Source organism: Thamnophis sirtalis, unplaced genomic scaffold, assembly GCF_051295495.1.
Source record: "Thamnophis sirtalis isolate CommonGarterSnake01/CBP01778 unplaced genomic scaffold, rThaSir2_p1.2 scaffold_3, whole genome shotgun sequence".
Lineage (NCBI taxonomy): Eukaryota > Metazoa > Chordata > Lepidosauria > Squamata > Natricidae > Thamnophis > Thamnophis sirtalis.
In genome coordinates, this window is record NW_028261383.1 from 127,521,594 (window position 1) to 127,544,814 (window position 23,221).

General features: G+C 42.5%; 2 protein-coding genes across 2 annotated transcripts in view; one reads left to right on the plus strand and one right to left on the minus strand.

The window, feature by feature from the left end:
- The window catches only part of ACSF2 (acyl-CoA synthetase family member 2), a 77,207-nt gene that overhangs the window by 33,748 nt on the left and 20,238 nt on the right, over window positions 1–23,221 (plus strand). The window lies entirely within an intron of this gene.
- Window positions 454–10,947, minus strand: CHAD (chondroadherin). Its single transcript, XM_087710011.1, has 3 exons — window positions 9,856–10,947; window positions 1,245–1,408; window positions 454–805 (listed from the first exon to the last, which is right to left on the minus strand). The coding sequence occupies exons 1-3, from the start codon at window positions 10,705–10,707 to the stop codon at window positions 664–666; spliced, it is 1,158 nt and encodes a 385-aa protein (XP_087566137.1). The 5' UTR covers window positions 10,708–10,947; the 3' UTR covers window positions 454–663.

The following is a 23,221-nucleotide window of genomic DNA, read 5'->3' on the forward strand; positions in this document are numbered from 1 at the left end:
TTTAGGGTGAAGGACTTGGAAGGCATCAGTACTTTTCTGGTTGGTTGGTTGGTTGATTGAAGTGAAGAGTTACCTGGAATTTTTTGCACCCTGTTCATGAGAAAAAGAGATCTTCTAAGCAAGAGAAACAACAATGATGATGATAGTTTAGGGCCTTCAATGATTTAAGGGAGTTCACATCCTTTATCTAATCTTTAACCTTTCTAAATAATGCAGGGAAATAATACTGTAGATGAAGAAAAATTGAGGCTTCATGATAGGAGCAAGTTGTACCTTCAATCTTTCACTGATTATGCTCACAACTCCTATACTTAAGTAAAATTGCATTGGCATTCTAAACAGAGTGAGGTATTGAAATGGTCTGTGATAATGTTTTTGAGAGATAGGAGGAAGAGGAGGAGATTAGGTAACAATCAGATAAGAGACAACTTAGCCCACAGAAGAAATGGGGCAGGGCACGGGAAATATCTCGGAAGGGAGGGACCCTCCCTAGTTTCTTGGACTGTAAAGGAGGGGAGAGAAATATACATTTAGATTTGCAAAATTTGTACTTTAACCTTACAATAAGATAGTGTTAGTCATAGCTGGCATTTCTTGTCTAGACCACCTCTAAGGATTGTCAGATATTTAACTGAAAATTCTGAAAAAAACTGGATTGCCTGCTTAATGGCGATTCCCTTTTTTGGATCTCTTAGAGGGAAGTTTGCAGCTACGGAGTGCAGCAGTGTCTCGAATCTGCTGTCCTCGAGTCTGAGGAGGTGATGCACAGACTGCATCTGGGCGAGTACGAGTAGATCCCAGCCACCTAAAGAAAAAGAAAAATCCTCAGAATCACCCAAGGAGAACATGGTTAAGCAGATTTTCAGTGTGACCCTTCATGGCCTTTATTAATTCATCATTACCATCTCCCCTCCCCAACATACTTTTGAGGAATTTAGCAAGATGGGCAGGATCGGTACTCTTCAGAGGTGGTATTCAGTAGGTTCTGACCAGTTCTGGAGAACCGGTAGTGGAAATTTTGAGTAGTTCTGTGAACCGGTAAATACCTGACTGGCCCCACCCCCATCTATTCTCTGCCTCCTGAGTCTCGGCTGATTGGGAAGAAATGGGGATTTTGCAGTAACCTTCCCCCTGGAGTGGGGTGGGAATGGAGATTTTACAATATCCTGCCCCTGCTACGCCCACCAAGCCATGCCCACAGAACCAGTAGTAAAAAAATTGAATCTTACCACCGGTACTCTTACCTGCGCAAAGGTGCTAACTGACAAGAACAATGCCAAGGGTTGTTGGACAGGGAGAGTGTCTCAAGACGGGTGAATGGAAAGCTTCTAGGAAGACTGGAAATTTTGTTGTGCTCTATATGAACGTTCTTCAGTGCAGTTGTTCCAATGAATGCTTTATCTGAAAACTGAAGCAGAAGAGCAGGTATTAATAATGATAAATAAATTGAAATCATGGTTATCCTCTAGTTCTAGTTAAACAATCAGTTTTGGGTAATGATCCAAAATTTTAGAAATTAAAGAGAGTGTTAGGTAAGCTCCCCGTTGGGAGAGTGAGTGCGTTCAGAGAAGCGTTGTGAGAATTGTGTTGGAGAACACACAAACCAGCATACAGAGACACTGCAGTTTAAGTAGGCTTTTACTTTCGTGGAAATAGAGGTATCAGAGTCCATCAAACAGTCCAAGTCATACATGGATAAGACAGTCAGTCATCAACGTCTTTCAGTTAAGGGATAATCCAAATAACATAGTCCAGTATCATATAATCAGCAGTTGCAAAACTTACAATAGCTCATGGCACTTTCATGGCAGCCAGTTTCCAGAACACTCAGATCAGATCAGCCCAGCATCTAACAGAGAACTAACAGTCATTCTGGCTCCCTCTTATGGCCAATTGAGGAAAACGGCAACCAATCACATTTTACAGTATGATTTAAAGAAACAGGTACAACATTGTTACATGATTTATATATTGCCAACCCAACCGTTAGATTATATTCCTAACAGAGAGGGAAGGCAAAAGCATAGCTCAATGTCCAGTGGTCATTCTTCCTGACTTCTGTCTTGCTTGGTATTCTGTTCGAATGTTGTAAAAATATTTTGTAACATTTTAGGGGATGGGAATCAGGAGAAGAGGTAGAATGGAACACTCTTTCCACCTTCTGCAACTTCACACAACCCATTCCTTGATGCAAATCGACCTCCTGGCATATACTATAAATACATTAAAAATGTCATACATGTCAAGGAACAATGACAGGTCCTGATAGTTACTTGCCTAACATGTGAAATGATCCACATTTCCATCCTTTTGACGATAAGCACCTTTCGGAAATAAAACACCATGATATTGAATTGTAGAAAAATCGTTAAAAAAAAAGAGAGAAAGAAACAAGCATGTGTGGGAATGTGTTGAAAGGCTAATACTTGACAGTTTCTTAAATGCTTTGCTTTGGTTGTGTGCCCTTTACAGTTTTAAAGGAAAGGTGTTCTTCAGCTTCTCCCATTTTTTTTAGATATTTCTTCATCCTAAACCAGCAAAAACGTTTTCTGGCTTCTAGAACTGAAATTCTTTCTGGCATCCTGTTGCCACATATAGAGAGAGGAATATTTGTAGAGACTCAAAAGGGTTGCAGACTTGGTCAGTATCCAGTGAACTCCCAATGGAAAGTTACACTTGGCGTTCACATAGAAGCAGGAAGGCAAATTTCCAGATGCTCAGATTCCTCTTCCCATCTCTTGGTCCTAACTGGTTATTCATTAGTGCTGAAGAATCAAAATGTTTACATCCTAAAGTCTTGGCTTCAAGAATTTAACTCTCCTGTGGAACTAGGATGGCAAAAATAAGGGAGTTAAGACAGCTATTCCTACTTTTTCGTTTAAGCCTATCTCTTGGTATTGATTTAGTTTGCAATAATTGTTTTAAAGATAGCACACACTCTCTTGAAAGCTTGTCTATCAGAAAGGTCAGCAGTTTGGTGGTTCAAATCCCTAGCGTCGCGTAACGGAGTGCGCTCCTGTTGTCCCAGCTTCTGCCAAGTGCCAACCTAGCAAATAGAAAAATAGACCCCACCTTTGATGGGAAGGTAACAGCGTTCCATGCGCCTTCAGAATTAATCATGCTAGCCACATGACCACGGAGACCTCTTCGGACAAAGCTGGCTCTTCAGCTTTGAAACGGAGATGAGCACCGCCCCCTAGAGTCGGGAATGACTAGCACATATGTGTGACTGGAACCTTTACCTTTTACACACACACACACACACACACACACACACACACACACACAGAGATTATGACTTGTATATATTATGAGATTTTTTAAAATCTTGTAATCTTGCTTCCTATATGGAAATGTATCAAGGATTAGGAGACTCTAAACTTCATAATCTTCCATGTGTGTCCCTTGTGTTTTCCTACTACTGCTTCAGTCCTTTTTTATCTTTTCACAAGAAGTCCGATCAGGGAGGAAAGTGAGAATAATTGCAGTTTTGATCAAGAAGCAGTTTGATGAAACAGATTTCCAGAAAATCCTCTAAGTTCCTGTCCCATTTTTAAAAGCATGTAGCTTTTAAATATCTGGATATAGGAAAGCATTTCTCCCATTCCAGCATCTTAACAATAAAATATTCATCTCTTCCAATCTGATAGCATTGCCAAAATCAAATTATACAAAATACTGGTTTGTTGTAACAGTTGAATAATGGACATCAAGGAATTTCCAATTGTACCTATTTCCTGAAATTTATCTCTGAACCATTGCTGAATGAATCCCAGCAGATCCTATTTGAGCTGTTGGTAATATTTTTTTTTATGACAGATATGAGAATAGATATCTAACCTTTTCAGCCAATTGAAGAACATTTTATCCTTTAAACGATTATATTTTAATCTGTAAATCTTCATTTTTGCATTTCAGAGGCAAAAATACTGTAATTCTGTCTCCTTTGTGTACGTAGGAGATCTCAAATTGTTGCTTCGTATTTTTGGTAGTATCTTGGTAATTTTTACAGCTATCACCAGTCTTCCATGGAGTTGCCTCTCTTGGCATCCATCTTTCACTTCAAACTGTGGAAGAGATAGGGATCTGGGAACCTATGCTATCTTTCTGGCAGTTAAGAACTCATCATACAAAATTTGAAAATAAAGATTCTATAAAGCTGCTTCCTGGTGTTAGAGCATAGAGGTATATCTATTCAGAGTATTCATTCTCTTCTTGGGAGATAGCCAAATCACACAATAAAATCAAGATTTATTTTTAAAAGAAAAGATAATATGTAACTCTTTTTATTTATTTTTTAATATTAAAATTCATAAACTTAATATTGTAGAAAATGGATTATAGAGCTGCCAAATTATGAAATAGCAGTTTAATTAAAATTAAAAAAAGATTAAAATATATAGAAAAGATATAAGATGGAATTAATTTGTCACAGATCTCTCAGAAGCTCCAGAAATATAGTGAGAAAAGAATCCAAATGGTTATTGGAATGCAGTACTGCAGGCTACTTCTGCTGACTGCCGGCTGACTGCAATTTGGCAGATCAAACCTCACCAGGCTCAAGGTTGACTTCTATCCTTCCAAGGCCAGTAAATTGAGGACCCAGATTGTTGGGGGGCAATAGGCTGACTTGGTAAACCACTTAGAGAGGGCTGTAAAGCACTGTGACATGGTATATATGTGCAATTGCTTTAAGATATAAGCTTACTCAAATAGATAAAAGATAAGACATAAATCCAATTTTCTAATTTTTGCAGACAAGAACTTAGGAAGATGACATCTGATTTAGATCTACACACAAAGCAAAATATACCTAATACCGATTCTCGGTAGATCATTTTTATTCTTTACTACCGAAATAGAAACTAAGAAATAGTTTTGTGTAGTGGGGCCGGAAACCAGGAGACCAAGTTCTAGCCCCACCTTGGACATGAAGCCAGCGGGATTATGAGCTAGTCACTCTCTCAGCTATAGGAAGGAAGCAATGGCAAACCACTTCTGAAAAACCTTGCCAAGAAAACTGCAGGGACTGTATATAGCAGACTATTACTGTGCATTTATATTGTGTTTGCACTGTCCTGCATCTGAATTCTTTGTGTTATGTATCATGAATGTGATTTTTCCATAATCACAATTGGTTATTTTTACCTAATATGATTACTATAATCTATTATTTGTTTGGGAAAAAGCCTACTTGAAACGATGATGAGAACAACCAATGTCCTTTTACTTGGAGTATTGGTTTAGACTACTGTGTATTGGCTAGCTTCACAAATCTGTTTTGACAATATTCTACTTCATTAGAACAAAATACACCAAAGATGTGTGGAATATGATAGTAAATCCCTTTCATAGGCATCTTGGTGGAATGGATTAATCATTTTGTACAAGATCTTAACCATATTTGCTAAGATCTGTCAAAATTAATCTATTGGCAGTAGAATTAATAATTAAAGAAAACTTTCTAGTTTGACTATTGTCTTGGAGATAATTCGGACTAATTTACTGTGCTGTAGAATTCTTTCCATGTTATGAATAAAATATACCACTTAATGCCCTTAATAATTGTTTTAAATGATTAGTCTGTTCTTTTTCATTAGGTCTGTCATCCACTTGTAAAATGCTGTCGTGTTAAAGAAAATTCAGCTAGCTACTGACTACATGCACTGAGAACAGATACTCAGTGATCAAAAATTTGCTGTCAGAAATAGATACTCATTTGTGGAGTTTATCTTAATACTACCAGTTTGTCCTGGAAAACTATATATATATAATTGCTACGCCAAAGTAGAATAAGAGTGTAAGTTTGAAGATTTAAAAAAATCCAGAAGTTTTGGGTGCTCCATTACTGGAGGTTTTTAATAAGAGATGGGATAGCCATTTGTCCAGAATGATGTAGCATCTCCTGCTTGAGTAGGGGGTTGGAGTAGAAGACCTCCAAGGTCTCTTCCAATTCTGGTATTCTGTAACTACTGTAGAATAAGACTGGATGGAGGGAACAATAATAAAATGTCTTTACAGGTAGAAGAATAGGGTATTGCTTGTTGAAATCACCATACTGGGAAATGAAACAATAAAATACCTATGAATTGCAACTCATATTGGAACTCAGGGGTCATAATGTCACTAAGATAACTTTTGCTTCCCCATGGGCTGCTTTTGTGTTACATTCCTTTAAAACAAAGAGGGAAATCATAATGAGATACTGAAAAAGGCAAAAGTGTTTATAATAGTATGGACAGCTCCTATGTGGATTTTTAAAAAAACAACTGAAAAATCTATGGGGTTGTTAAATAGCAATCTTATTGCTGGTATACAGTGAAGATCAAAATGTGATCATTGATTCTGTATTGCAAGAAGTCATTAGTGCAGTGCACATTTCTTCATTCTTGAATCTTTTTGTTTAGAACAATACCTTCTTCATTTTCTTTATTTTATTGTGCACAGTGCCTTTTTCTGCAGAAGTCTTTTGGAAATGCTTTATTCCTTCATATATATCTGTTACAAGAGACCTTTTTTATGTTCCAGGATTCCCACACAGTTTCCCGAAATGCACAGAATTATGAGCAAGTTTTAAAGATTTTGCAAATGAAGAAAGGGCTATGCTATCATCAAAAAATCTCCACATTATTTTGGGCATGAATGAATTATTCTTTCCACCCAAGTTTCCTCCTCTTTCTAGCTACCAGCTTTAACATCTATCATCCTATATCTGTACTTTATGTTGCTTCTTAGCATTCTAATTTACTAAGCTTTTCATTCTGCCTTCCCTCTGTGTTCCTTGATTTTCTGGGGGATGATTGTTTTGCTGATTTGATACACTTGTACAATTTCATCATGGCACTAAAGCCATTGGAAATAGTGCTTCTTGTTCACCTGGAAGGCTTCCATCCTGCCGCTTCTCTTTAGTGTGGTTTCTTGTTCCATCAGGGACATGGTATATCCAACATGAGGTCATTCTGTTTCCTATTTACAACCAGATTCTCATATATCATGCCTCTGCACGAGGGACATGATTCATTCGTTGAGAAGAAGGGGAGTATTTTGTTGCTTACCTGAGTATGCCACTAACTTTCCAGAGAGAACAGGACTTCTTTGTGAAGTGCTGTGAGAGTTTCCTTTGAGAGATGACCCATAAACAAATCCTTCTTAATGAAGTATAAGATTGGGGGGGGGGGGGGAGAAGAGAAAAAAAAGAAGTACATCCTTGTGTGTGCTCAGTTTATCTGTCTCCAGTGTTCTCCAGGTTGTACTATCATCCACCTCTTTTTGAAAGTCACAACATTTTACCAACAATTGATCAACCCAATCTTTTAAGAATGGAGCCTAACTCTCCTCACAACCTTTCATGTGTATCTTTTTCCTTCCTCCCACCCTCCCTCCCTCTTTTCTCTTTCAATACAAGTATGTGTGCGAATTGTAATGTGTGTGTATATGTGTGTGTATCATATACACTTTTATGCTGATGGAACTTACATATTGAACTAAAACAAACCATAATGTTTAGTTCTGGTTTAGTATGTTATGTGAGTTTACCCACAGTAGTTTGGATAAAAGGGATTTAAGGCTTAGTGTGTTGGGTCAATCTAGCTCATTGTGGCTTAGGTGAAAACCTGATAGACACCTAGGGCTTATCCACATGTCACTCTAACTGCAGCATGAGCGAAATTCTGGTGGTGTTGCCTTCATGTTTTGAAGGAAAGAGCACTAGGTTTATGGTCAATTTAAACTGGGAAAGAGCTGGGCTATGTCAGCTGGGCAATGCTAGTTGTATATATACACACACACACATACATACATATACACACACGGACTCTCTACATATTCTCTACATCTATTTATATAGGTATACATATACATGCATGCATATACATATACAGATGTTCTTTTATGAAATATAAAAGAGAAAATAAATGGAACAGCATTGAGAAGCATAAGCAAAAGGTAAAGGTTATCAGGTTCCATTTCTAGATACTAGATTTATCACTTGCTAGTAAGATTTAAGCTCATGAGGACATTGCAGGAAAGTTATCAGGTATATTTATGCACCAGTTCAGTGGTGGGTTGCCAGATTTTTTACAATCGGTTCAGATGTTCTCTTTGTGTGCGTGTGACAGCATCTGGCTGGGTGGGCAGAGCCTCCCCCTGCCACTACTAGTGGTTTGCCCAATCCAGGATGAACCGGGAGCAACCCACCTCTGCACCAGTTCTGGTGATGTGAGGAAGAGCCCTTAGATAATAAATCATGATTAAACAATCTCATCTAAGACTGTAATAAAATATTTGCTTATTACAGTTAAGCAAATCATATGTAGCATGAGATGTAAACTCGGTCCATCTCTCTCTCTCTCTCTCTCTCTCTCTCTCTCTCTCTCTCTCTCTCTCTCTCTCTCTCTCTCTCTCTCCCTCCCTCCCTCCCTCCCTCCCTCCCTCCCTCCCTCCCCCTCTCTCTTTAAGGGTAATTTCCTTTATTTAGGTCAGCAGTATGCCAGCTAATAAATAAAACAAAACTGGTGAATGAATGCTCACAAACAATATTTCACAGATGAGATAAAGACAGTAAGGAAAAGAGGAGATGAAATGAGTAGCGGTATGGTGGAGGCAAGTAAGAAGTTGTGAAAATGAAGGACAACAAAACAGAATTTATTTAACTTCTGTTACAGGGAAAGAAAAAGCCTCTGTAAGCTGACTACAGAGATAGGTGGCAATATAAATTTAATAAGTAAAATAAATAGAATAAACAAGCAAACAAGCACAATGCAAGACAGAGAGTGTTTGCTGTTTTTTTCCTGCCCAGATAAATTTAGTTCAGAATCTAAATATGGAGAACCACTTTTATTGAATAAAAATCCATGTAACCCAGCCAAACCTGACTGCCAATCTGCTAATTAGAAGACTAATGGTCTTGTGTACAGCTTATTAAATGGACAACTAATACCTGTGTAACTGTAGCCTTTTGCTCCAGAGAAACATTTCTTTTCCTTTCCATCATCTTCGTACTGTTATCTGATTACTGTTTGAAGACATGCTGGGCTGGATAATTTTGGGAGTTGAGGTCCACAACATCTTAAAGTGGCCAAGGTTGGGAAACACTGATTTAAGATCTTCTATCCTTTTTGCTTTCATCTTTAAAACCAGCAGAGACCGTGCTATTGAAAAGTGATGGTCCCTTAGTCTTTGAGCTCTGATATTACAATACAAAGGGTGAGTGGAAAGGAAAGAAGCAGGGTCCCCCTTCCTTTTCCTCAGTTCCATTCTTCTGGGTCACCTCACCATGAAGGTGACCAGGCATAATCATCCAATCTGGTTCCATTTTCTTTGCCAATCAGAAGATGTCCCCAGTTTCTGAACAAATAAATAACCATTTCAAGGCAGACACAGACTTGTCTGTGGAGGGAGGAAATGTGCAATTCCTTTCTTTGTGGTTTAACTTCTGTTTTGAAAGACTTCCCTCCCCCCCCTTTCGATTGAGAGCTATATATTTTGCGCCAATCAAAGGTCTGTTTTTAGGACCCCATATAACCTAAATGTAAAGTTTTAATACTCCTGCAATGCTTTTCCTAATTGTAGTATTCTATTTCCTCCCCCACCCTACTCCTGTCATCCCCCAATTGGATTATAAGGAATAACTCAGAATAATGATAGTAGTATTCATTCCTGTCAGAGAAAGTAAAAAGTTGTGCTTGAGAGTTTCCCTTTGAGGCATGGACCGAATCTGTCCCTGACTGTGTAGAATTCATCCTCTATTTCTTGGTTATGTTGCCAAATGATGGGATTTGACAAATGGACAAATTGATACATTACACATTGTAGAAAGAAGGAAAAAGAAGGCAGAAAGCTCTGAGAAATTCTTACCTTTTCTAATCCCATGTTGTCCAAGCTGAGAGTCTCCATGTACCGTCCAAAAGATTGGAAGGCTAAATCTGGAATAGACTTTATTGGGTTGTTTGAGAGCTTCAGGTCTTCCACCACCCTTAATTTGCTCATGGCAGACACAGGGTAGCTGCTTAGCTGGTTCTTATCCAAGTGGAATATGGCTAGGTTTTCCACATCTTCCAATGCCCCAGGTTGGATGGAGGAGATTGAGTTATTAGAGAGATAGAGCCAGCGAAGATTCTTAGTACCATGAAAGGCTCCTGATCTCAGCTCTCGGAGCCTGTTGTTACCTAGTTGCAGGATGAAAAGATTAATCAGTGGAGAAAGGAGCCCCGTGGGCAGATCAGATATCTTGTTATGATCTAGGTAGAGGTAAGTAAGTTCTGCCAGGTCATCAAAGGCTCCCATCTTTATGGTACTGATGTCATTATTTGACAAGTAAAGGTAGACCAGCTGCTTCAGGCCGCGGAAAGCTCCACTGGAGATTTCTTTGATGTGGGAATGTTGGAGGTGAAGAGATACAAGATTTTTCATCTCTCTGAAACCATTGGTCGGCAGCACAGGGAAATTGTTCCTCTGCAGATTGAGAAGCCGAGTCTGCTCAGCTACTTTGGGAATCCTTCTCAATCCAACATTGTCACAAATGACATGGTGGAGGTCTCCTCCATGACAATGACAATTCTGAGGACAGGCCTGAAGAACAGGAAGAAGGCATATAAGCAAGGCAATGGATTTGAGCAAGATGTTTGATGGGTCCATGCCTACAGAGCTGTTGTAGACATGCAGGAGGAGGGAGAAGGTTGAATGAAAGAGAAAGTAAGTCTGCAGCATGTTGAACACAGCCCTATTTATAATGCTGTTAAAAAGCAAAATCCTTCCCACTAACCACAGCAGTAGCCAGATGCTGACTTGGAAATAACTGTTTTCAAGAACCTGGAGTGACTTTAACCCTTTGGCATCAAGCAGAGAGAGAAAGGATGCCTGATTTTCTCTTTTGGCTTTAGGTTTCTTTTCAAGCAAATAATCACAAAAAACAATGTACTCTATATCACTTGCAGCAATTTCACTTTTTCTTAGCTATGTGCACAGAAAATAAGGGCTGACCCTAGGTCCTGGATTTTGTGAGTTATTGTGAGATTTCTTGTTCAGTTTAAAGTGAGTGATATTCAAACCACTCCTTCTAGAGAAAAGCAATTTGAATTCTCTCACCATGCAAAGCAGATTGAGGGGGGAAATGGCATAATATGTTTCATCTTACAAATGTATTGGCTTCTATGAGTGCAATTCCCCATGGCTTACATAAAGATCAATATTCTCCATCCTTTGTATACTATAGGTCCCCTTTGGGTGTTTATGTTTTGTTTTTTGGCGATTAGAGTAACTTTGTTAATATTTATTTCTATCCTGCCTTTATTATTTTTACAAATAACTCAAGGCAGTGAAGATATCCAACACTCCTTCCTCCTCCTATTTTCCCCAAAACAACAATCCTGTGAGGTGAGTTGGGTTGAGAGAAAGTGACTGCCTCAAGGTCATTCAGCTTAGCTTTTACAGCTAAGGCCAGACTAGATCTCACAATCTTCCACTTTCTGGCCTGTCTGTTGCTTTAACCCTGTGATGGCGAACCTATGGAACGCGTACCACAGGTGGCACACAGGGCCCTCTCTGCAGACATGCGAGCCATAGCCCCAGCTCAGCTCCACCACGCATGTGCGCACATCTCCCACCAGCCAGCTCGTTTTCAAGTCTCTGTTGCACATGCGTAGGGGATGGGGTGCATCAGGAGACACACGTGCATGCATGGGGGCGGGGGGAGTGCAGGGGGTTGCGTGGGCATTGCATTATGGGTCCGCGTGCACACTTGCGATTTTGGCACAGAGTGACGAATAGGTTAGCCATCACAGCCTTAACCCATTACTCCAAACTGGCTCTCTATTCACTACTTAAAATACACTACTTATGTATTTTTTCAGTAGAATAGATTCAACCTGCAGAATGAGAGTCATTCATTCATACATTTATTAAATTTATAGGCCGCCCAATCCCGGAGGACTCCGGGCGGCTTACAACGAAAGAAGAAAAAAGAAAAGCAAAATGAATTAAAAAATAGTTTAAAATTCACAACACACATACGTTCTAATCAGGGCTGGACCTTAACACTAAGGTCAACAGCCCCAGGCCTGCCGGAACAGCCAGGTTTTAACGGCTGGGTAAGGTCCGGACCTCTGGGGGTAGCTGATTCCACAGGGTCGGAGCAGCCACAGAGAAGGCTCTCCTCCGGGGGCCCACCAGCCGACACTGTCCGACTGACGGTATCCGAAGGAGGCCCACCCTGTGGGATCTTATCGGCCGTTGGGAGGTGTATGGCAGTAAGTGGTCTCGCAGATAGGCTGGTCCTAAGAAATGTAGGGCTTTAAAGGTAATAACCAACACCTTGAATTGCATCTGGAGACCAATTGGCAGCCAATGCAGCTCGCGGAGGACAGGTGTAATATGGGTGTATCTCGGTACACCCAATATTGCTCGCGCAGCTGCATTCTGGACTAGCTGTAGTCTCCGAACGCTTTTCAAGGGTAGCCCCATGTAGAGTGCATTGCAATAATTGAGCCTTGAAGTGACAAGGGCCTGAGTGACCGTCTGAAGTGCCCCCCTGTCCAAGTAGGGCCGCAATTGGTGTACCAGGCGAACCTGGGCAAAGGCCCCCCTGGTCAAAGCCAACAGATGGTGTTCCAGTGTCAGCTGTGAATCCAGGAGGACCCCCAAATTGCGGGCCCTCTCTGAGGGGTGTAAATTTTCACCCCCCAGGATCAAGGACGGACTGTCTGAACTGTCCCTCGGGGGCAACATCCAAAGCCACTCAGTCTTATCGGGATTGAGTACCAATTTGTTCATCCCCATCCAGATCCTGACAGCTTCCAGGCATCAACACATCACGTCCACCGCTACACTGAGCTGGCACGGGGCAGATAGATACAATTGAGTATCATCTGCATATTGATGGTACTTTATCCCGTGCTGTCGTATGATCTCACCCAGCGGCTTCATGTAGATGTTGAATAGGAGGGGGGACAGGACCGAACCCTGTGGCACCCCACATTTGAGGGGCCTGGAGGTTGACCTCTGTCCCCCGACCAACACTGACTGTGACCTACTGGAGAGGTAAGAGGAGAACCACCGTAGAACGGTGCCTCTCACTCCCACTTCCTCCAGACGTCGCAGAAGGATACCATGGTCAATGGTATCGAAAGCCGCTGAGAGGTCAAGAAGCACCAGGATAGAGGAATGCCCTCTATCCCTGGCCCGCCAGAGATCATCGATCAGTGCGACCAAAGCGGTTTCAGTGCTGTACCCAGGACTGAAACCAGACTGAAAGGAATCCAGATAATCCACTTCATTCAAGGTCCGTCGGAGTTGAAGCGCCACCACCTTCTCAACAACCTTCCCCAGAAAAGGAAGGTTGGAGACAGGATGGTAGTTTTTCAGGACGGCTGGATCCAGGGAAGGCTTCTTGAGGAGGGGTCTCACCACCGCTTCCTTTAGTGGTTGCGGGAAAGACCCCTCCTGGAAATATTTGTTGGTAATCGCTTGGAGCCAGCCTCATGTCACCTCCCTGCTGGTCGAGACCAGCCAGGAGGGGTACGGGTCCAGTAAGCAGGTGGAGGCGCTCATCGCTTCCATGGCCTTGTCCACTTCCTCAGGGGTGACAAATTCGAACTCATCCTAGGAAATCCGACTTAGACCTACCCTTGGTATCTCGGCTGGTATTGCCCAAGCGGAGTCAAGGTCTGTCCGAAACTGAGTGATTTTATCCGACAGAAACTGAACAAATTCCTCAGCTCTTCCCTGCAGGGGTTCCCCCACCCCCTCACCTTTCAGGAGAGAGCGGGTCACCCTGAACAGGGTGGTTGGGTGGGATTCCGCAGACGCAATAAGAGCGGAAAAATGCGTGCACTTTGCCGCCCGTATCGCCACTAGGTAAGTCCTAATAAAGGCTCTTAGTAGTGTTCGATCAGATTCAGAGTTACTAGTCCTCCAACGTCGCTCTAGGCGTCTGTTTTGGTGCTTCATTTCCTGGAGTTCCTCGGTAAACCAAGGTGCCCTCTTGGATCCACTGCCGCGGAGAGGCCTCAAAGGCGCAATCCGGTCCAGTGCCTCAGTCGCCGCAACATTCCAGGCAGCGACTAAGGATTCGGTCAGATTGTGGGCAAGGGAGTCAGGTATCTCTCCAAGCTCCCTCTGAAATCCCATTGGGTCCATCAGGTGCCTGGGGCAGAACCACTTAATCGGTTCCACCTCCCTACAGTGAGGGAGTAGTGTCCTGAAGTCAAACCTCAGCAAAGAGTGATCTGACCATGACAAGGGTGAGGTCTCTATTCCCCTTAACTCCAGATCACGTCTCCACTGCCCTGAGAGAAATACAAGGTCGAGTGTGTGTCCCGCTCTATGAGTTGGACCCTGAACTACTTGGGTCAAATTCATGGTTGTCATGGAGGCCATGAACTCCTGTGCCCCCTCAGAGTGTTCGCCGAGAGATGGTAGATTAAAGTCCCCCAGCACCATTAGCCTGAGGAACTCTACCGCCAACCCGGCTACTGCCTCTAGTAGCACAGGCAGGGCTGTCGTGACGCAGCTGGGAGGTAGGTACATCAGGAACAAGCCCACTTGAACCCCTAGGTCGAACTTCAAGAGAAGAGACTCACACCCCACAATCTCAGGGGCAGGGATCCTGCGAGGGACTAACGACTCCCGGACAACCACTGCTACTCCCCCACCCCTTCTCTAGTGTCATGGTTGGTGGAACACCTGGAACCCATCTGGGCACATTTCTGAGAGGGGGACTCCTCCCTCTTGGCCCAGCCAGGTTTCGGTTATACATGCCAGGTCTGCCCCCTCATCTAATATTAAGTCCCAGACGAGGGGAGCCTTATTCACAACAGACCTGGCATTTAGCAGCAGCAACCTGAGACCAGAGCCCTGATCTCCTCTGCCACCAGGTTCTTGAGGTGAGCCTGAGGGGCCGGAACAAGGAATCGCTGTAATGTAGCAAATCCTTCTTCCCCGGTAATGGCTAGCCCTACAGCTCCCGTCATATCTGCCGCTCCCGGTCGTAACTGAAATGCTCCGATGCTCTCCCCCATCCATAGACCCTCTCCCATGGCCCCCATTCAACCCGGGCAGGCCACACATAACATTCACTCTAGGGTGAGGGGCGGGCCCCCATCCACTTCTGCTTCTGCAGTCAGTGGAGGGGGCTCCAGGTCGCACCCCCAGTCCTATCATGTTCACCCAACAAACATTCTGCTCAGACGCACCCCACAGTAGTCATTAAAAATACAATACAGTGATAAAAGTAATTAAATTAATTAAATTAAAAGTGGGCACATTCACTCTCACAGTCGTACAATCATACACCCAGCACACTAGTTAAAACGCCGTTCTTGATGCCGCAAAACAAAGGGGGTCCAGCTCCCGCAGGGCTTTGATGGCCGAAATGTAGAGGGTGATGATGTCCAAAGTGTTCACCCCGGGATGGAGCAGCCGTAGTTCCAAGGCGCTTTTCAGGGAGGTCAGGAGCTGCTGCCACTGATTGGTCCTTTCCAGGTAATACTTCAGGTCTTCCACTGCAGGCTTCAACGGGAAATCGCGGATGATGCTGTAGAGCTCCTCGATGCACATGCTGGCATACAGGTGGTAAAAGAACCTCTGGACGTGGCACCGCCAGCGCTTCAGGGGGCTGCTGGGCAGGGACGCCCCGGCACTGTCTTGCAGGAAGACCCTGCTGAGCCAGCCGATGACCTTCTCGATCCACTCTTGGAACTCGGCGAGGAAGGAGCACTCGTACTCGCCCCGGCAGCACCACTCCATGCGCTTCTCGATCATCCCGTGCAGCACGTGGGTCACGGCGTCGGCGCTCACCCGCTCCAGCAGGTTCAGCTCGTGGAGGATGGCGTTGAGCTGCTGGAACTGCTCCACGACCACCGGGCACCAGCAGCGCTCCTCCCCGCAGCCGCAGCCCCCGCCGCCCGCCTCTTCCTTGGCCCCGCCGCCACGAGTGATTTCCCTTTCCTATTGCCCCTATATATTTTAACCTTTGGTCTGCAGAGTTGGAAGATTCTCCTGAACAAGTTGTAGGGAAGGGGGAGGACCAGAAAGCTTGAAGGAAGCAGTAAGAAAAAGCCTGTTTCCTAAGCACTAGTTCATTTTCTTCATATTTTATGCAAGCCATTCCAATACAATTGCTTCGGCAAATTTCCAGATGAACTTAGTTTTATTTTCTTCATGATAGTTTTATTAAGATTTTTAACAAGAATAAGAGATATTATAAAGTGAAATTTTAAAAAGAATCAAAGAAAACAGAAAGGAAATAAGTGAGAAGCTATTGGTGGAAACAGGAAAAGAACCATGACTCGCAGACTTTCTTACAGCAGATATAAACACAAATCAATAATCTCATCCATCTCTTTAGGATTAAATCATAATATCCTTTTTCCTTTATCCATCTTTCTTAGTTTCTCATATATTTCTTTTTCCCTTTTCCCCCTTTTAAACTTTTCTTTAAAAGAAAAGTTTTGTTAAAAGGTTAGAATAGTTCATTATCAAAATGTTTACAATAGGAATTTGGGAGACCATGTGGTCCAGGCACTTTCCCAATTTTAATCTTTTTCATGGCCTTTTTCATTCCCAGGGAGATCTTATTTTTGGGGAAACAGGGTAGTTTGTCATGTAATATATAAAAGTCTGTCCTACTTGCAAAGTCAATAATTCATATTTTCTCTTAGCAGTTGACTTTATAGAGCATTTTCAACAAGCAAAGTTCCCAACTTGAATTCTCTGTCCCTCATTCTGTAATAAAAACTAGTCTACTCTTTATAGTGGGGTACAAGAATTAGTATAACAATGTTTTTGTAAGGTGCTGTGAAATGTGCTTAGTGTTCCTGTGTAACAGGGTTTTGGAAATCAGCAAAGGGGAATGTAACTTCATTCTAACTTGTAAAAGGAACATAGATTGATAAAACACTACAGTTGTCTCTCAAGAGAACTCCTGAACTTTGGTGGTAATTTCTAAGGATGCTTAATTCCATTATTTTTCCCTTCCTTTCCCTTTTAATCTATTTTACTTCTTCTTTTGCTTTATGATTTTAGAGTTTCTTGTCATTTTTTTCATATGTGTCCAGAATAATATATAGGCTCTCCTGCCTGTGAAGGGGTTGAGCAGAAAGACCCCCAAGGTCCAGTGGTGGGATTCAAAAAAATTTCAGTTCTGTGGACGTGGCTTGGTGGGCATGTCAGGTGAAGGATACTGTAAAATCTCCATTCCCTCCCCACTCCAGGGGAAGGATACTGTAAAATTCCCATTCCCTCCCGATCAGCTGAGACTTGGGAAGCAGAGAATAGATGGGGGCAGGGCCAGCCAGAGGTGGTATTTACTGGTTCTCTGAAAATTTCCGCTACCGGTTCTCCAGAATTGATCAGAACCTGCTGAATACCACCTCTAATTTGGTTGAGGGTTTACTTCAGAAATACCCAAGAGGAGAGGAGAGAAGTATGATTTCCTTATTTCCTTATCAATCTTGTATATTGCCCATCTTGCCCAAGGCAACATATTTCCTTATTTCTATTTATTTGATATACAGATTCTCTAAAAGCAAAGAATGGGGAACTGTATGTTTTGGCTAATGTTTCCCCCATTTCCCCCCCATATTAAAAGGCTGTTTTCAGTCTAGTGAGTAGGCATTAAAAACAAATACAGTAGAGAGGAATGGATGCCAGGCCCACTAGAGATGAGTAACGATGGCATGAGCAAAATGAAGAAATCAAAGTCTCCTGGGTTTTTCCCCTTTTGGGCTTTGTAGGTGTTGGCAGGGGAAGAGAAAAAGAGATTAAGAAACAGCAGAGGTTGGAGGCTGTAGCTGGAACATTTTGAGTGGGTCTCCAGCCAAAGATTGACTGCAGAAAACTGCTGGCCACTGTTCACATACAACTGTGAGCTTGTTGAGGCTTCCCTACCAAAGCAGGCTACAAAAGCCCAGCTGATTGAGTTGTTTACAGAAGTGAGACAGGCTCAATAAAGGGAGAAATTCCAAGGATTGGCTTGGGACACAGAGTAGAGATTATATGCAAGAATGTCTGGGGTTTTTCCATTGTTGAGAGATGTCACTGAGGCCACCTTATATACTGTTAGTAAGACTGATAGCCAAAGTTGTTTTGCACAGGTATATTTCAAAGGATCCTTTGAACAGGAAGATATTTCATCTGGGGTATGTTGGTGAATCGAAGGGCATAATTTTGGGCTGCCTGGGAGGGAAAGGTAATGTTTCATGTAATGTTTCATGTAATGTTTCTTGTAATGTTTCTAAAACTCTCAGAAGTCAAGTTTCACCCCCAGAGGCAGAGAGCTGGGGAAGTGAAAAACCCATAGCTTTGATGCATCTCTAACAGTTACCTCCATGTGTACCATGTTTCCCTGAAAATAAGACCTCCCCTGATAATAAGGCCAATTGGGCTTTTGAGTGCATGTGCTAAAAATAAGCCCTCCCCCAAAATAAGCTCTCCCTGAAAATATTGCAACGCAGCAGCAGCCATGAGGTGACTACGCTCACTGCCTCCTGCACCTCAAAAATAATAAGACCTCCCCGAAAATAAGGCAAAGCATTTATTTTAGGGGTCAAAAGAAAATAAGACCCTGTCTTATTTTCAGGGAAACACGATAGCTAAACTATCCTGAACTGCTTATCCTCTTTCTTGCTCTAAGCCTAATCTCTGTGACATTGTCATATATTTTATTCTTCTTGTTGTTTTTGAAACCATTCATTTTTGTGGTCTATTTATTGTTTCTCTGCCAGCTTTTGGTTTACAATCTGTGGTGTACTTCATTTCTCTCTCCCAGTCTAGAATATACTTCACTTGAACTGAGTCTCCGGCTTGCTATGCTTTTAAACTCATTATTGATGGTTCTTTGAGCTCTAATATCACAGTTTCCAGGTTCTCCCTTTGTACTTTGCACCTAATCCTCAGAAGGTCCAATTCAGCATCCAGATGGCTGGTTTTCTTTCAAGAATCTCATATGTTTCATTGTGCTGAATTTCATTCTGTGGGCCTTTGCGCTATTTAGAAGATTGCTCAGGTGAAAGCCACAAGGTACCCAGATACCTTGTAAAGGTTGATGTGACAGGACCAAAGTACTTCTCCTCTTTGCCTGGCATCCTTTACATCTTCAGAAAGAGGAGAATCTTTATTCCCATGCAGATGCCTTTTGATTCAGTGGATGGTGTAAGAGTAGGTCATTTGGCCCATTTTCTTTATAGATCAATAAATAAAGCCAATGCCAACTATGATTCCTTATAAAGCCAAATTGATTGACCCTGTCATGGGTGAAACTGCCAGATCTGAAGCCCAAACATTCACTCTTCCATGTGCTCTTCCTGTTCATGTCCTTCAGAGAGGGGCAGGCAACCCAGCAGCCCAGGACAAAATAACCGGTGTGTGTGGAGGCAAGAGAGTATTCCAGGAACAGCTCATGGTAGTAATCAATTGGACTCCTGCAATGAGATTATTTCAAAATAAATTCAAAGTAGAACCTGACACAGTAGCAAAAGGCCACAGATACATGTACGTCATGAAGGTTTTAGCCAGATTGTATTTATTTGGGGAACATTGGAGAGCTAGGCAGTTTTCATTCACTTATGGTGGTTTGACTTTTTTTCCTCCAAGGTAAAAATTACAGACTTAGAAGCAAAGATTCTGTTGTGACTCTTTAGAGCTCAAATCATTCATCTATGCCTTCCATTCAGATTGTATCTATTAAGGACTCTAAGCCAAAACAATTCAGCTGGCTGTCAGTATACAGTATATGTGGCACTCAAAAAGACATTATTTTCCTGAGCTCTCCTTTGATCTCAGGAGCATGCTTTGCAGAAGGTTGGGCTTCAGAATTGGTTTGGACTTGAGGGAGAGCCTTTGAACTCTTTTAGGTTGGTGTCTGAACTCCTCAGTGGCAGGTTGGCAGATTTGCACACCACCCATTATGCAGTTACTTACTGGTGATGAGTAAGAACTGGAAAGAGAAGAGTCAGTGATTCTCACAACATCATAGTTTTTATAATTCCTGCCAGAACTTTTCAGGTAACATGGGGTCAGTAAGTGACAATGACTTCATTGTCCGTGAGCCCGCTTCTCCACATCAACAAATCCCACACTTTCCTGGACCCCTGTTCAGTCCTTTAATTTAGACGCCCTGGAGGGACCAAAGCGAGAGGACATCTCGGGATAGGTAGGGTTATACCACAAACCTCTCTTTCTTAATCAATGGACATTTTGTAAACATCTATTACTCTACAAAACATGAATCAAATGGCTAATAATTTACGAAGGTTGAATTTCCATTTGCCTCTCTATGGTGATCCTCATGGAATAAACAGATGGCCACATCAAAAAGAGAGTGTAGTGACACTCAAGCTCAAGGCTGTTTTGGACTTACTAGTTTAGCTGTTGGTTGTCCTTATTACTCCATCTTTTTAAAAATGATTTTCATTAGTGTTAGCATGAATAGTACAGATTTTTGCCCAACAGATGATTAATATTATCTGTACGGCTAAATTATCCAACTTTAATGACACTTTTTCATTATTTCACTATTCCGGAACTCTAGAAACTGAAATTATTTGCATTCTAGTTCAAATATCCCCCACCTTGGTGCCTTCCAGATGTGGAACCCCCATAAAGACCTGGGAAGAAGTGATCATTGATAGAAGAGAATATTTGTAGCTCAGGGTTGAACTATAGCAGTGCCGTCAAACTGGTGGTCCACGGGCCAGATGCATCACATGCAGGCCATGGCCACCCCAGCTCCGTGAATGGGGGAAAATGTTGTAAAACATCACATGACGGCGACATTATGCAGCGAGTTTGACATCTGTGAACTATGGGGCCTTAGCACTCTCTGAGCTTGGTGGTTTTCTTGCAGACATTTCATTACCAAACTAGATAACAGCTGATGTTATCTAGTTCGGTAATGAAACATCAGCAAGGAAACCATCAAGCTCAGAAAGTGCCAAGGGCCCCAAAGAAGTGTATGGCACACAAAAGATTTCAGGTTCAATTCTGTCTTCTGCAAGTATGGGTTATCAGACTCCAACTCGAAAATCTAGAGCAGGGGTGTCAAACTCAAGTCCCGGGGACTGTATCCAGCCCACAGGGTGCTTAGATCTGGCCCGTGGGCCACCCAGGAAACATTGAAGAGCTGGCCTGCACTGCCTCTGCCAGCGAAAACGGGGCTTGAGAGGGCTGCAGGTGGCAGAGGGTTGCACCACAGGTGCTCCTGACACAAGTGACGTCGAGCTGGCCACACCCACCCCAGCCACACCCACTCCAGCCATGCCCACCCCAGCCACACCCACCCTGGCCACACCCACCCCAGCCCCCCAAGGTCAAACTCAATCCTTATGCGGCCCCCAATGAAATTGAGTTTAACACCCCTGATCTAAAGAGCCACTGCCAGAATGTTAGACAGTAAAACAAAAGAATGGACAATTTTGGGATGGTCATGAATCAAAAGAGATTTTGGGGGAGTGACGACACTAACAGGCAGCACAACAATGGAACAAGGATGGGGACAGTGGTTTCTCTTGGTAGAAGCCAACAACTTCAAGGGCTCCTCATTCTGCGAGTTGTAGTCTCACAAAGTTACCCTAACTTACCATAAAGTAAGTGAAAGTAAAGATCCGCTAGTTCCAGAATGTCTTCCACTAAGATGATTTTTCTGCTTTTGTGAGCTTTTTTGCCCATTTGGCAAAGAAGTGTTCCTGCCCTTCCTTCCCTATAACTGCCTATCTTCCTCCCAGTTTCAGACAGGTTGATTCATTATTAGGCAAAACATTTGGAAACCCTTGATGAAATAGCCAGTTAATGTCACATGCCTCTCTGTGGCAGCTGCCAGACACCATTTCTAAAACCCAGGCAGTACGGAGAAAGATTGATGAACCACAGGAATGCTACTCATTCTGGAAATAAGTTTATACTCCAAGCCACCAAGACAGAAAAATAGCAGGAGGTTGGCTTTCAGTGGCCTGGCGTGGCTGGATGTGGGGAGAAGATCCCAATTTGTGGGAACTTGGCTCAGCCAACATCCTGACTCTTAAATCCAAGCTAAGAAATCCCACTTGCTGTGTTCACATGCTGTACTTAAACATAAAATGATGGCTTGGATCATACTCCTGGCTAATAACTGGGTTTCCCACAAATCCTGTACCACAACCCATTTTAGCCTGGTCTAAAGTATTGTATGAATCTAGCCACTGGTTCTGCAGACTCCGTTGCTCCTCCTGCCATGCCATGGAACAGCTAATCAGCACACTAAATGTCAGGCTCAGCTCTGTACTCAAGTGGCTCACAAAATCCCTGAAAATTCAACAATCAATACAAGCCATCTCTAGCACACCACCGAACCCAGCCACCCAAATATGATGCTTGTAGGTGAGGTTGCATTGCCTTTCCTTCTGAGGAAGGGTAAAAGATTGCAGTAGACAGGAAAGCTCAGGTAGAAACTATTAAACACCTGCATGGAACAGAAGTAAGCAGGTGGAAGGAGGAAATCCATTTCCTCTCTGGTTGTACTACAAATACAGGTCAACTGCTAAAATGGAGCATTTTCAGAGGAAACAGAAAACATTTCTTCATATAAACCTGAATTAACTCATAACATTTATCTGTCACAAGATAAGGTGATAATCACTTTTAAGATGTTTTTCATCAGAGATTAAGAGAAGTTTGTGCCAGATTCGATGATTGAACACCCTCTTGCAGCATTTGGACTGTGGGTTTGCTCCACCAGTGGTGCGCTTCTTAGATTCTTTCTGCCACTCAGACCTTACAATTAGATAGAAAGAGACATGGTGTAGTTCTTTGCTTTCTTTTTTTAATGAAAATTTTGAAAAAAAAACTTTTACAAATATTTACATCCCTCCCCCCACCCTCCCCCCCAGCCCCCCTGCAATCTCCCCCCCCCCCCGACTTCCCAGAACCAATACAGGGTATAGATCTTTAACAAAAACATTCTAAAATAAGCTTTAAAAAAGTTAATATCATCTTTCATTTGAGCTTTACCTCCTCCTTGCTAGGCTAGCTCGAAACAAATTATATCATTCCTTGTTTCTTTAGTCATAAGCTATCTGAAATTTTTTAGTCCCATATTTATTTTGAGTATAGTCAATCCATCTTCTCCAGTCCAGTTTATATCTCTCGTTTGAATGGTCCTTGAGATATGCAGATATTTTAGCCACCTTAGCTAGGTTTGTTATTTTCAATGTCCATTCTTGAATAGTAGGCAAGTCTTCCTTCTTCCAGTATT

Bases quoted from the DNA above. Each gene is read 5' to 3' on its own strand.
- CHAD (XM_087710011.1), bottom strand. From the start codon at position 10,707: ATGCTGCAGACTTACTTTCTCTTTCATTCAACCTTCTCCCTCCTCCTG. The intron at 1,409-9,855 runs GTAAGAATTTCT...CTTCTGCTTCAG, and splicing joins ACAACATGGGATTAGAAAAG to TTTTCAGATAAAGCATTCAT. The intron at 806-1,244 runs GTAAGAGTACCG...CTTTTTCTTTAG, and splicing joins CAGTTAGCACCTTTGCGCAG to GTGGCTGGGATCTACTCGTA.